This window comes from Gorilla gorilla, chromosome X (assembly GCF_029281585.2).
Source record: "Gorilla gorilla gorilla isolate KB3781 chromosome X, NHGRI_mGorGor1-v2.1_pri, whole genome shotgun sequence".
Classification (NCBI taxonomy): Eukaryota; Metazoa; Chordata; class Mammalia; order Primates; family Hominidae; genus Gorilla; species Gorilla gorilla.
Window position 1 is genome coordinate 32,130,412 of NC_073247.2, and position 15,658 is coordinate 32,146,069.

The 15,658-nt window shown below is 34.8% G+C and overlaps 1 protein-coding gene across 8 annotated transcripts in view; it reads left to right on the forward strand.

Annotated features, from left to right (window-relative positions):
• The window catches only part of CNKSR2 (connector enhancer of kinase suppressor of Ras 2), a 280,333-nt gene that overhangs the window by 260,674 nt on the left and 4,001 nt on the right, over positions 1-15,658 (forward strand). For 4 of the 8 annotated variants that reach the window (XM_004063901.4, XM_019019643.4, XM_004063902.4 and 1 more), the window contains one exon: positions 13,801-13,997. In XM_004063901.4, coding sequence (XP_004063949.1) covers positions 13,801-13,997 — 197 coding nt within the window. Of the gene's footprint in view, positions 1-6,521; positions 7,852-13,800; positions 13,998-15,658 lie in introns of those variants that run through there. The other 4 variants (XM_031005997.3, XM_031005998.3, XM_031005999.3 and 1 more) reach the window with 1 other exon arrangement.

Here is a 15,658-nt window from a genome sequence, read left to right on the forward strand (position 1 = left end):
CTGCCGTCTTGATTTTGGGAGGATTACTGTTATTTTTATTAGAAGAATATCATTCAGTATTAGCTCCAGTATCATGTCATTCCTCACGATTAAATCAGGTAATAAAAGAGGTACTGACTTGCAAAAGTAAGTGAAATGTTAAATTCTTTTCAGGAAGAATACAACAGATAGTTCTGTTTGTGTGTGGGGGAGTGCTGACAGCAGAATAAGAAAAGAATTGATTCTTATGCTAAAAATCTAAAGACATTATTTCCTCCCATACTGTAACATTCTTTATGATTGTAGAAGCCTGAAATAAACTTCTGCTTACTCTTTCTGAGCTTGCAATATTATAAAGATGGTAATATTGATTTTCCTCCTTCAATAACTTCTAAATGTTAATGCCTTGTTAGTAACCTCCTTGGCACACCAGTCTGAAATTTGATCTAAAATAAATGTGTGTGTGTGTATATATATATATATGTATATATATAAATATACGTATATGTGTATATATGTATAAATATATGTATATGTGTATATATATGTATATATGTATATATAAATGTGTGTATGTATATGTAGATACATACACACACACACATTTATTTTAGATCAAATTTTCAAGACTTAGGAAGCTGTGCCATTGGTTGCTTCCTAAAGAAGCTGAGCAGTAAAAGTATAATTTGCATAGCATTAAAATTTACTGACCACAGATCAAGTTAGCTGATCAGCATCATGGCAGAAGTATGTAAGGGCAAAGTCCTTTGTTTACTTGGAGTGGGTTCTGATGAAGTGAACATACTAAATGTATCTCCATAACCCCAACTCCCCAGGCACACATACCCTTATCTATTATTTCACCAGAATATCAATTTGGAAAATTCAAGTCGAGTGTGATGGACAAATTAAATAGCTTGGGTCATAGATGTATAATCAGTGTTCTGAAGACATTTTTACCACCCAGTCATATAAGTGAACCAAGATTCAGATAAGGTTGGAACTACTTTTCAGAGTACTTATCAGGTAGGAAAGAGAATGTCCTAATAGGGTTTGAAGGACCAAAAAGAACCTATTAAAGGAAATAGGCAAGAAAACTATGTTGATAGAGTTGATCCCAATTTGCCTTTTCATTTTGGCAGACCAGATGTAGTCACAAATGAAGTGTTGAATGACTCACTTGTTCACCAGACTGGCAGTTCTCATCACTGAGTTACTTCACATTGATTATCATCCAGGCTGAATAAAATATAATTACATCGTTTTAATACAAACATACAAGGTGGTGATAGAAAATCCACATAAATTTAAAACCTGCACTGTTCATCTCTAAAGTATTTGGGAGTTAAAAAAAAAAAAGTCTACTATTTTCTGTCGGGGGTTCATGTCTCAGACTTCACCTATGTTATCTCTGTAGCTATTTCAACTGGAACTGAGAAGTTTAAGGAGATTATTTTAAATTAAGTCATTATTCATCATAAAATGGATTTCAAAAGCAACCCAATCTGCCAATAGCTTGCTGTCCACCTACATTGCTGAAAGAAAACCTTATCCAGGAATGGTTATTTTTACTAAACTTGTCTCATTGGAGTTTAATGTGATTCTTTTATTAATAACCTCAAAATAACATCTCCCGAAATATTTAAAAATATGCATGGATTAGGATGGAGGAATCAAATATCAAGTCAAATACAGTAGATAATTCTTAACTATAAAATTTTAAGATAGAAGTGGGAAGGAGGTATACAACTATATCATAATCTTTTTGAGGTGAGACTGTTGTCTTTGTATATTTATTCCTAACATTTGATATAGTGTATATATATACACCCATAGGCACCCATTAAACCTTTACTGAACAATATATTTCTATAAAAATTAATTATTTCCATTTTCCATTTTAAAATCTGAATGGCGACATTTGCAATGACAGTATCATGTGTCAAAATTCCATAGTACATTTTCCTGAAATATCTACAGACACTTCATTGAAAATAAACTGGTTGTAAATGAAAACAACATGTTAAGTACTTCTGTAACTATTAAATGTGAAAGATGTCTTCAGTTGTTTCGTAAAAACTTCACTTAAAGGGTACTTCAGATCTGCCTTAATTTCAGAAAGTGGTTTTTAATGCAGATTTTAGAAAGTCAGCATGTGTGATAGATTCATGGATAAGTAATTAAGTCATAAATGGCACTCTAAGGTCATAATATAACAGTAGGTGCATTAAGATGAAATACTACTTTCATAAGGAAATACTCCGTGTCTTGTGATTTATACACACAGGATGGAATTGTGATTTGGGAATTTAGAGGAACACTCAAATTATCTGGAAACAGTATTTTCTTACCTGTTTTGCCTATGGCTTAGGTTCATCAAATATTTTATTTTACCCGGAATTGTGAATTAAAGAACTCCATAAGTGCTGTAAGTATAAACACAAACTATATTATCTATCACTAGTTACCACTTTATTTAGAAAAATAATACTTTATCATGAAAATTTTGCTTCACATTCATAAAAATATTTTCCAACTCCTTCTCCCTATGGTATTAAAAAATAAAAAAATCTTTAATATCCGGTCTTTTTGAAGTCAACCTTTTATGAGAAAATAGGCCCTCAAAATTTGGACAGATAATACTCAAACCACAATTAACAAGTCTCTGTTTTGGTCTGAACATTCTGAACCAAGGTATGAGCCCACTCTCTCCAATACTTACATAGAGAAAAGTAATTATCACTATCATTTCATGGTGTTGGATATCCTTGTTTTTGAAAAAGAAAAACTTAAATCTAAACACATACATTTAGAAGAAGGGGAGGCTCCAAATAACTATGTTAAGTAAATAAGATTTTTCAAAATAAACAAAACAATTCTACTCTCCCAGGAGTAGAATTGTGTTACTCTTGATAGACTTGAATATCTGCTATTGATGACCTTTGTTATCCACAAATAGCTTAAGACAAGTAGTCTTTGGCTTTGCCCTTAAATTTGCCCTCAAGCATGCTGATTATGGAACTGAGTGAAATAGAATTGAGTTCTGTCTTAGAACTCAAACAGAATTAGGAATCTTTGTAAGTGCTCAACTGGCTTAAATACTTACTTCCATTTTAAAATATTTTCTTCTCTTTCATTCATTAAAGAAAATATTTATTTTCAACTGTTTTATATTTAGCCTTAATCATTTTCTTGAAGATGTTCGTACCTCTACCCTTATCCCCTCTATAATCTAATCCTCCTCAGGCATTTGATTGAAGTATCATCAGCTATTTTTAGCAGGTCGCTAATGGAAGCCTGATTATATTTCTAAAACTTATGTTTCCAGAATTTCTATTTCTTCTTATTATTTGGGCAGTCAAGTTTTATTTGGGGCAATGTTTAAATTCATAAAGCAAAAAGAGAAAGAAACATCCTCCTCAAGATTTCCTATGCAAATTCAATCTGTGTCTCAAGGAACTTGCATGGATATGGAATCTCACTGGAATAAGTCATTCTACACATGATTCAACATGGTATTCCATCTGGGTTCATCATTCAGATCTCCAGGAGTATAGTAACAGGGAAACAAGATCTGTTTCTTCTTAACCTAAGCTGGTGGCCTCACAATTAGAAGTTTCAGTGATGAGTAGTAGCTTAATAAATATTTATTAAATAATATGCCAAACAGAAACATTACTGATTTTCTTTGTGGTATCACAGATATGTTGCTCTCATTTCAAAATGTAATTGGCTAAAAGCTTGGTAAATAGTGAAATTTATTTTAACAGCAGCAGTAGGGAATATTTTTATAGTTAGAGTAACAGCCAAAAGAAAACAAAATAATCAAGAGTTATATAATTTATGTTTTTTCTGCCTTCTATTGTTTTTTCCATAGAGATGGGATCTCGCTATGTTGCCCAGGCTGGTCTCAAACTGCTGGCCTCAAGTGATCCTCCTGTCTCGGCCTCCCAAAGTGCTGGGATTACAGGCATGAGCCACTGTGCCCAGCATGCCTTTTTCTAAAGAACATGCAATTTCCATTTGTTCTTTTAGAAAAGAGGAATAAAATTAGTCTGTATAATAATTTTAACTGGTTTGACTATTTTGACTTTGTATCAGGATAAATGAAGTTGTCCACTACAAAGGAGAAGGGTAGTAATTGAGAATTGAACACAAAGAAAGAGAAAGCCCAGTGAAAACCTAAAGGGAGAGAAAAGGAAAGAGTGTTGAGAATCAGAATGGGACTTGTAAAAAGTTAAAGACACATAAACATGAGATTCACAGAAGTCCAAGACAGAAGGACAGTATCTTGAAGTAGGTTTTTGTGTTTTAGAGATTTCGTCTAGATTATATGGGCAGCCCTTTGTGCACTTGCTTCTGACCCACCTGGCTCGCCAGTACACGTATACTTAAGATTCATAATGCACATGCCAAGACATATAGTGGAGTTGAGTGTAGGAGCGCCATTGTAGTTTCTTGTTTCCCTCAAATATAAATAGGCACTATTTAACACTACATAAAAAGTATAGTTCTAAAAAATTTATTTAAAATTTACCAAGGCCTCTTTCATTTTGCCATAATCTCAGTATACCAAGATATTTCCATCAGATTCCTCAGCAAAAATCCTGAAATTGTTTAAGCTGTGTGATACAATGTCAGACTGGTGATGGGATTAAAAATAAAATGCTATGTGAAGTCCCCAAACTCAGGGCTTCTGACTTAGAAACTACTTGTATATGCAGTGCAAAAATTCCTGTTACTCCAACCAGCCCTAGCCAGTGTGATTGACCTAAAGCAAGAGGTCTCAAACTGCAGTGGGCACAAGAATCACCTGGATTGCTTGTTTAAAATGCAGATTCCTGAGTTCCATACCCAGAAATTCTGATTCAGTAGATGAGGTGTAGGGCCCAGAAATCTGTGTTTAACAAGCACCTCCACCCCCACCCTGAGATTCAGTAGTCACTAGTACTGTGACCACTAGTAGTTGAAGAGATACCGTGCCCTAGGGAGTTATCTTCTCTTATGCTAACTAACTGGTAGCTAGTTGTAGCCATTTTGAAATAGTACTTCTCCCTCCACCATCCCTTAGGAGCTAAACTGAGGAGATGTTTCCAGTCTCTTGCAATAGAATTCAGCAATTGTGACTTGATTACCAGGGCTCTAGTTCAGTTTAGTGTGGGTTAAGTGGGCATTAAGGAATGTGTATTAGAAATTAAAAGGTTCATGTAACCTTATCTCTGTGGGGAAACAAAGGATGTGTTCAAAAGAACTACAAAATGTTTGAATTGCTTAGATAAATTAAGAACAGTTTAAACTTAGAAATGACCTTGTGCCCAAGGTTGGATTCCCTCTGATTTTGCTGTGTGAAATTCCATGACCTTGTGAAACGAAGTGGTAGAAGCTAAAGCTAGCATTCCAGCATTATAATATTCTAAAAACTGAGGTATTGTGTTTTGTTTCATTTGACCTATATATGAAGATTATTCAGTTTCCACCCCCATTTCTGCAAAAAGAGTATAATATTACAGACAAAAATTAGTTCCGCTGATTTCTGAACTATGCTATATCTTGTTTGCTAGATATCAGTGTTATAGGCAAGATGTGTCCCTCCCCATTTTCTAAGGGAGGACATGATGAACAACATGCTTTTTCTATTCTCTCTCCCAACTTGTTCCTTCTTTTCTCAATATGACTCAAAAGATACTACAAGATGTTGCAGATAAAAATCTGCACTAGGCTAGAGATTTAAAATATTGCTGATTTGTTCCTGCTGACAATATTTATTAGATTCCTCAAGATCCAAAATAAAATGACCTAAAAGAGGGTACAGTTTGTTTTATCCAAATTGTTATTAGTTTCTCAGGTCATTCAGAAACATCCATCTCTTCCAGTTTCTTAACTCCTTGGCATGTGGCTTATGCTCAGGTGTAAAGTCACCCTTTCATCACATTCACTCTGTTTTAGCTTTTCGTTTCTTGGCATTTTGTGTTGTTAAGCATGCAGCCTCCTCATTGGAGCAATACTAGGTAGGCTGTTCCACTGTCTCACTGATTAGGACATGGTAGCATATATATCAGGTCAATCAAATACCCTTCTGGTCAGAAGACTAGAGAGGTTTTCTTCATGCTTCTTGATTGGATAAATTTGAGGAAAGATCTCGTATAGAAATAATTTTAATTTTCTCAAAAGAAATGGTAATTTTACATGTATATGGAGAATATTTTAACATAAACTATTCTGATTAAAATTATAGATGTACATATACAAGTATAGTGGTGGGAAAATATTTTTCTGCACTGTGTGTTATTGTGTATATTTGGGAGATTAACATTTCCAAACAACCAAGTTTAAAGCAAAAGGTGTCCCATTTATGGCCAAGTAGACTTGCATGCCAACAGAAAGACATTGTATTAAAACCATATGCAATTCTAGCCATATTTTTCTACTTTCTCTTCATGGGTATTGCATGATGGTATTTCTAATACAAATACTAATATGCTTTGGAAATAATGGCACTCGCAGGTCTTTCATCATATTGTATCACTGCTTTATCATATTAGGCTAATACACTGCGAGAGTTGGTAGAACCTCTCCATGCCAAATCGGATCCACTTCTGTTGGCACTCAACCCATTGGACTCACAGATTGATAAGCTAATGTTTAGAGAATTTAGATCGGAGAGAGTCGGTACGGCGCAGACTCAACATCAACCTCTTGCAAGCAACTAAAATGGCCTCGTCCTTGCTGTTTATAACAGAAAACAGACTTGTAAAAAGCTTAGATCATCAAGTGTTTTGGATTGGGGGCCTCCCAAAGGGATATAAGAGGGGCAGGCCACTCTTAAGAAGAATGCGAGCTTTCTACATTGGGACTAGCATAAGATCAAAGCCAATCAAGATGGAGCACAGTAACAGAAAACTGCGGTTTCTATGGGAGAACAGAAGGGGAAAGGGTCTTAACTGGGAAAGGGCTCTGTGTGGTAACACCTCAGTTGTGTTCTCCTGACACCAGGAAAAGAGAGGGATCAGCTTCAATAACTAGAAAATTCTGGCTGTTTAATGGACTCTTTGGTGGCCTCTTTAAGGCAAAGCAGAGAAAGCAAATTATGTATTAAGTGTATTTTGCATTTTTAAAACTTGACGTGCTGTATTGTACTAAATTAAGTGTAATCTATTAAGGCAAGGTATACACAATTTGCTTTGAAACTTATGTTTATTCTATTATAAAGTGTATTCAGGTGCAACACAGAGACTGCTTTCGGTGACATTAATGAAGAAAATTTCTCATGCCAGGCTTTATTATAGAATCTTCAGCTAAAATCCTAACTTTCTCCTTATTTCTTGGCACTTGTATACAAGTGGTGTTGCCTCTTAGGGCAGGCATGAGCTATTCTTTTCTGTAAAATATTTTGAATCTATAGGCTGTGGGTTTCATTTTTGAAAAGTATTTTGTCTGGATGTCTTTCAAACTAGCTTCAGATATTATTTAATACTATGTAACTGGGTCCCCTATGGCTCAATCAATATTGCTTATTTTTCTTCTGTAGTGGATGTGAAATTTCCTTTAGTTGGATAAGATACTCTGTAATAATTTTAATGCTAATTAATGATATTTCATACTGTGCAATGAACAGATAATTTAACACTGTATTTTGAAATGTTTTTTTCTTCCTGTCACCGCAGTGTGTGGTATTGCATAATGTGAATACCTGTAAAAATATAAATTACTTAAAAATAAAAATATGACCAATTGGTATCAGATCTTTTCAGATAGCTAAATAATTTGCTAAGTATGCCTGATAGTAAATATCTTTCTAAAAAGAAGTAATCAGTGCTTCTTTCTCACAAATGGAATTTGTGTCTGTGAATAAAATCACATTGATCTGCCTTACAATTGCCTCTGTGCTCTAACCATTTTAATGTGTTTTTTAAAACATATATATATAATGATGGTTCTGGTATATAGAAATCCATCAAAAAGCATTTTATTGGCTTTATTGGCATTTAATATTTATGGGATTGTCTTGGGTCATTCTCCCTGTTTAAGCCATAGTAAAATTTTGTGATCTAGAGAATCTGGTTTTTTTTTTTCATTAAGGAATATAGTGACTCCACATTAATTTTCAAAAATAATCATCTCTTAGCTTTGGTTTTAAACTGTCTCCTTTATGAATTCCTGCCTGAGAGCCAGCACTTTGACTTCCATATTCCTAGTGGTTAAATTTTCTAAATTCTATGGGTAAACCTAAACTGTCATTTATATTTTTGATTGTCCTTCAAAGAACCTTCCCTTCTTTGGGGCAATAAATCAATGCTAAGGACACCAAGATTTTGCCATCTGAACTACTTGTTGTAAATACTGTAGTGCCCTGAAAATTCAACCACTGTCATGTATTTTTATCATTAAACTGCATAATTTAACAGAAATTACATGTTCAGAGAAAGAAGTATAGAATAAACTTTAGCTCTGTCTCTTTTGTCACATCTTTATGGAGCAAGATTTAGTGTTGTAAGGAAGGAATTGACAGACAGAAGTACTTGATTTCAGTGAAGCACATTATCATTATTACAAGGATGGGCTTTACATGTTCTTTAAAAATACAGTTAGCAAATGTCGGTGGAGTCACTCAAACTGTTCTTTTAAGAGAAGAGTTTTTTTTCTCACTAAAATAGACTTCTTTACTCAGAGAAATTATTTCCCAATAGTAATGTTTGTGTATTGTTACTTTGCCTAAAAGAAAATAAATAACTTACCCCTAAATATGAAACAAGTAGTTGATTACAGATGGAGGACTAAAAGCCAGCTTTTAAAATCTTATGCTTTTCTTTGATATAACAAACTGCCTTCCCCAAACCCAGTTTTATAATGCTAGGCATAGCTGATTGACTTACATAAAAGCATGAATTAAGAGAGCTAGTATTTAATTACAAACATTCAAATTATAGTATAAACCCCTGAATACTTAATCATCCTTATCATAAAACCTCCAAAGACATTAAGTCCATTAAAAGTTTGTCACCTTACATATAAATAAGTTATTCATTATGGCTTGCTAGTAAATTCATATTCATAGAAAATATTCGGGTGTTCTCAATGCAAATGTTAATTGCCTTTTGTGACAAGAATAGTGTTTCACATACTTGATATCATTAGCCTGGAAGCCTTAAAGCACTCTGCAGGTGTACAAGAATGAATGTCTCTCAAATCTGACTATGTCCAGTCTTCTCTACCATTTGTGATTTAGTCTTTCCCAACCTTCTGGGCTCATTACACAGCTGTATTGCAGAAAGAACAACTGTTTCCACAAGGATATCATTGTCCAATTTTACAAGATCACAGATCCCTTCCGAAATATGTACCAGAACTCATTATCCATCATTGGCTTCGTTCTTCAAGAGCCCAATTGGTTTACTTATTTGTTTTGTTTTCATTTTTTATGCTCCTTCAATATTGTCATTGCAGGGATGTGAAAATGGGGTGGATACTAGAGTAAAATTTTAGGTTGCCAAGTTTCATGAACAATATGATACAATAGACTGTCCTAATAATTACACAGTCACCTGTTAGGGAACCCTTTTTGGAGTAGTTCATATATAAAGTAAAGAAAACCATCACTCTGTTTGAATGTGTTGGGTTGCATGAGGCACTGTGCCAGGTAGAAGAAGGGGAAATGCAAATATGGGTGTGACAAATTCTACTCGTGGAAAAGTCACGGTCTAAGTATCTGAAGTAGGGCACACAAGGGTCCATTAAGGTACAGGAAGAAAAAACATTGGAATTTTTCCTTGGGTTTTATCTCTCATCCTTTTGAATTTCTTTTTGTGTATGTTTTATAACTTCTATCTATTACTATAGAGTAATACATGTATATAAGTTTCTGTTCGATAAAACAGAAGTGTTTTAACTAATAAGAGTGTGCAATCAGAAAAGGTTTGGAAACCACTGAGCCTGAATGTAAGAAATACGTCAACCAAAGACGTTTTGGTATTTGAGAAATGCATTATTATCTTCTAATAAGCAATTTGCAAGAGATTCCAACAAACTGGTATTTTTCATTAGCTATTCTTTTCTTTGGGCTTTCATTTATCACTTACTACCTAGAGGTCATAGGCAACCTGAAAAAGACAAATAATGATGCTCACTACATTCCTAGATTCACAATATTTCATAGTGGAGCAGAATATGAAAGGGACAATAAAGAGGATCTTCTTTCACCCCGTCAAGTATGACACAGCCATAAATGACCCTCCCTCGGCACAGAATACAAGTTAATTCATCAATAACTTAATTATGATCCTCAAATCCATCAATCAATGAAATTTTATGTAGGAAAGAAAATTTTATATGCACTCTTTGCTTCAATAAAATTGGAATTCAAAAGTATGTAATCTGACACAGGACTAATTTACATGTTGTAAACGTAAATATAATTTGGGGGGAAATTTATTTCTGCATAGGCCCAGATTTCCTGCATAAGTTAGATACAGATTAAAATTTCATTATAGCAGTGATACAGTTCCTCATTAGGAATCACAGAAGGTTCCTATATATGTCCTGTGATTTGAATGTGGTCTCTACACTTTGCCAACTTTCAGAAAACATTCATTCAAATTGCAAAAGAGCTGGTTTTCAGCCAGTGTTCCAGTGGCTGAACTGGCACATTGAAAGAAAGTCAATCAGGAAGCAGACCTCACCAAGTGCTTGCCTCCTCTTCCAAAGCAAGCCTCTTCTAAAGGAAGAAAAAGCAAGGGTTGAAAAAAGAGAGAAGCCTGAAGAGAAGTGAGAAGGAGATGAAGAAGAGGGCAAAAAGAGAAGAAAATAAAGGTGCTTTCATATTTTCAGTTGCAACAGTAGCCCCAATTGACTTAATTGGTATTCATCTGAGAAAAATCAAGGAAACCAATTGAAAATTATAAAAGAAAATAAAGGTCTGTTTTTGTCTTGAATGTTGAGTTCTGTGTTGTTTTGACTGTTGAGCACAGTGAATCAGATTTATAATGTGACTCTGCCCCTCACCAACCGCCCTTTTGAAAATAAAAAGACTCTTTGTCTAGTCTTCAAATGTTAAGTAATTGGTGGCATTTTGTGGTAGCCTGGCATCTCAGTCCCTCGTCCTTACTCATCCCACTACTGTGTCTTGTGTAGTGTATGTGTATGATATGTAGGGGATTGGGGCAGGGGGTGGCTTATTATCTCTGATAGGAGCCACACTATCCCATTACTATACTTGGAAATGTTTCTGTGTTCCGTCTCATTGTGATTGCTTGTTCAAGTGTGCTGCCCAGAGATAAATCCATACTCAATTCTTTTTACAGCTGTCAAACCAGATTCTTTGTAGAATTATGTTGTCTTTTGATTGAATGCTTTTCTCCCCCATAAGAGCAAGAAGGGGGAGAAACTTTCAGTTTTTATTGTTTAATACCTATGTATGTCATTTTATATATTGAATCTTCATTCATCCTTCTTAAAGTAAAACTACATTGAAATTTTATAAAATCAGTCATCTGCCCCAGTATTTCACAAGCTTTAAGAACTGAGGGAAAACTGGGTCAAAATGTTTTTTTAAACAAAATATATGCACCCTTCTACAATGTTAGGTAACATGGAGGAAGGTTCTTTTAAAATAAAAATTACTATGTAAAAATACTCTGCCTCCCTTAAATCCTAAAACTAAAATCTGAATCCCTTTTTCCTTCACCTTCTTTCTAGAACCAAAAAACTAATAATACATTAGGCCACCTGATACCTTAACTACTATAATTCACATCTGTTAGGCCTCGCATTTTCTACCCCACCCTCTACTCTATGAAATTACATCTGGCTTTAGATGCAGTATTGCCTTGAGGAAAAAAAGAATACGATAACTACTATATAATTCCTCAGGGTTCTTTCCTGACCTATGATTTTCTGAAATAGACTTATGCTGTTTAAATGTGTCCTTGTTTTTACAACTCCATTTAGTTATTCTAAATGATCATATGATTTTGTGCCTTCCTCAAGCCAAATCATTCTCAGTTAAGATTCCCTCTTGCTTCCATTTTGTTCATAACCCACAAAGCAGTTTCTCCTTTTTACAGTCTTCCATCCCCCATCCCTCAAAATCCTCTAGGTGTTGAATATATTCAGCGATGGGCCAACAGAGAATTTAAAAGCTGTTATTTAAAGAGATTTTTGTATTTTTAGATTATAGTTCTAACTTAGATATATGGTTAAGAAGTTAAAATTTATCACAGAGGACTTAGTGATAGCATGTGCTGATGATAACAAGGAATTTTCTAATAGAAGGACTCAATGACTATACCTACCATTAGTTGTTAACTTCAGTAGCAGAGCCAAAAGTTGAATGTGGAATTTAAATAAAGCTGCTTTTTAATCCTAAAAATGACCTTTTTAGGTTAAGGTACTGTACATTTTGGGTTTTTTGATAGTTTTAGATACAGTCATTTTGAAAAATTTTTTGAATGCTGCATTTTAAGGGAGTCTCACATTCATTGGCATCTACTGCTAAATACACATTTCAAAAGACAACTGAAAAAAATTGGCAGTATAGAATTCTTGTTAAGATCGTGGATTCTGGGGTCAGACTGCCCACATGGAATTCTAGCTCCACCACTTACTAAGTGTGACTTTGAGCAAGATACTACCCTGCTATAAATGCAGATAAAATAGATCTGCTCTTAGTATTGTTGTGAGGATTAAATGAGATCATAAAGATTAAGCATTTACCCTGCTGCCTGGCACATCTAAATGTTAAATGGTATCATTACCAATTAAGGAATCTTTTTTTGAAACTGTCAGAAAGCCTAAAATATTCACATGGACCATTGTGGAATGAACAACATTCCATATTTACTCTTTGGGCCAATATAATTATTTAAATATGATTCTGGCTATCTATTTTAAAAAAGATGATATAGCCCTACTCCAATCTACCACTCCAAGCAAAATCCTAGTTCATCTTTGTTTATCATTGTTGAGAAAGATACGACATTAGTGTTCAGGCAATTATAAAAAACAAGATGGGAGTTTTATTTGTTCAGCTATGTCTAAGACCCTTATTGAGCCAGTCTCTCATTTTTTTCTCAAAAATATTTAACTGGAGTATTTTCTCCTCAGGTCTTACAAATACTAAGTAGCTTCTCTTAGCATGTGCCATATTTTCCCTCTATATTTGCATATAAACATATTCCCATGTTTCATTTTAATTAAAATATTGATAATTTATGATCAGTTACTATATTTACAATGTACAAGGCATTACTATGGCAGTCACATGAAACCTAATAATCCTCTATGGCACAATTGGAAGATTTTTACAATCAAATATACTCCATTGAATGCCATTCAATCTTATGAAATCTGGAAAAATGTAAAAATCAGTTCATTCAGTATTGCTAAACCAGGCGAGCTCTATTAATCAGCATTTCTATGCTTATCAGCATAATGATAAGAGATGTTTATTAATGTTTTAAAATATAATGTGCAGGATTGTTTCCATGTTGTGTGCCTTTTGTATTCTAATTCTTTGAACTTGCTGGACTCAAGATATATATGGCAATTTGCTATCAAGGGTATATTTGGTTAATCAAATAATCCTATTATTTGATCATTCTAAAACAATTAGCTGCCTGTAGCTAATGTTACCCAATATAACTAGCAGCTGTGGGTTTTTGTTGTTGTTTTTTAATATAATAGTGTTCATGGTCATTCATTATCCTGTTTTTCAGATAGTTTTGATATTTTAATAAATTTTCCATGTGTCAAATAACTTTATTGCAATGAATTCATTTCTCTGTCTCTCTCTTTCTTTTTTTTTTTTTTTTTTTTTGGACGTTGCAGGTGAAAGTAGAGAAGAAAAGTTAGGAGACTCATTGCAAGATTTATACAGGGCACTGGAGCAGGCCAGTCTGTCACCACTAGGAGAACATCGTATTTCAACCAAGATGGAATACAAGCTATCATTTATAAAAAGATGTAATGATCCTGTAATGAATGAAAAACTACACCGGCTGAGAATTCTCAAAAGCACTTTAAAGGTAAGACAAGAAATGGAAGGACAAATTTCTTTGAAGAGATTCATTCTTAAAGTGGATTGCCAGATACTGTAGGTTAAGAAATACAAATTGGGGGCTGGGGAGAAGAAGAGGTAAGCAGTAAGAACTTGAAGCTGAGCTATTTCTATGTCATAATAACTATATTGGTAAAGAGGAGATCATCTTAACTTTTCATTAACGTCTCAAAGCACTGATTAAATGTTATTTTACTCAGTTCTAGGAGAAAACAGGATGTGATTTAAATTGTTTTCTAAGAATGCAGGGCTGGTGTTATTCCTCAGTCTATAGATTTTCTAAGATAAAAATACCATGTAGTGTAATTATTAGCATTACTAAAAGAACACAGCATGCATGCAGAATGCAATAGTGGGTGCTAAAAGAGTTTGAGATATTTTGTGATTGTTTCCTGCATGAACTGCAGTGCATTTGGGATGAAGCCATGGTGATTTGTGTTCCATGTAGAAATTTTATAATTGTTCTGTTTACGTTATCAGTTCCCAACTTACATATTACCCTCCTATTATACATTTCTGTAAGTGTTTACATTGCCTCCAGTCTCCTTATTATATGCCCCCAGGTTGGGGAGGAGGTGGTGAGGACAGGAGAGCAGAGAGGCAGGAAGTTGGAAAAGGAGGCAGACAAGTGAGCCCTGCTCACTGTGTATGGGGGAGTGTGGGAGATTGAAGGAGAGGGCCCACCGCACAAGCCACCTGAGCAGGTCCTGTGCCCTTATAAAACAAAAACAGAAGACATTTATGCAGCCAACAAACATGAAAAAAAGCTCATCATCACTGGTCATTAGAGAAATGCAAATCAAAACCACAGTGAGATACCATCTCACACCAGTTAGAATGGCGATCATTAAAAAGTCAGGAAACAACAGATACTGGAGAGGATGTGGAGAAATAGGAACTCTTTTACACTGTTGGTGGGAGTGTAAATTAGTTCAACCATTGTGGAATACAGTGTGGCGGTTCCTCAAGGATCTAGAACCAGAAATACCATTTGACCCAGCCATCCCATTACTGGGTATATACCCAAACGATTATAAATCATTCTACTATAAAGACACATGTACATGTATGTTTATTGTGGCACTGTTCACAATAGCAAAGACTTGGAACCAACCCAAATGCCCATCAATGATAGACTGGATAAAGAAAATGTGGCACATATACACCATGGAATACTATGCAGCCATAAAAAAGGATGAGTTCATGTCCTTTGCAGGGACATAGATGAAGCTGGAAACCATCATCCTCAGCAAACTAACACAAGAACAGAAAACCAAACACCACATGTTCTCACTCATAAGTGGGAGTTGAACAGTGAGAACACATGGACACAGGGAGGGGGAACATCACACACTGGGGCCTGTCGGGGGGTGGGGGGCTAGGGGAGGGATAGCATTAGGAGATATACCTAATGTAGACGATGGGTTGATGGGTGCAGCAAACCACCATGGCACATGTATACGTATGTAAGAAACCTGCACATTCTACACATGTATCCCAGGCTTAAAGTATAATTTTAAAAAAAAGAACTATCATACAGAGTATGTGCTGTAGTAATTTCAGGAAACAGAAGGTCAAAGGGCTCCTTTGGGAAATATTTCAGATCCATATCATGCTGCTGAGGTTTTG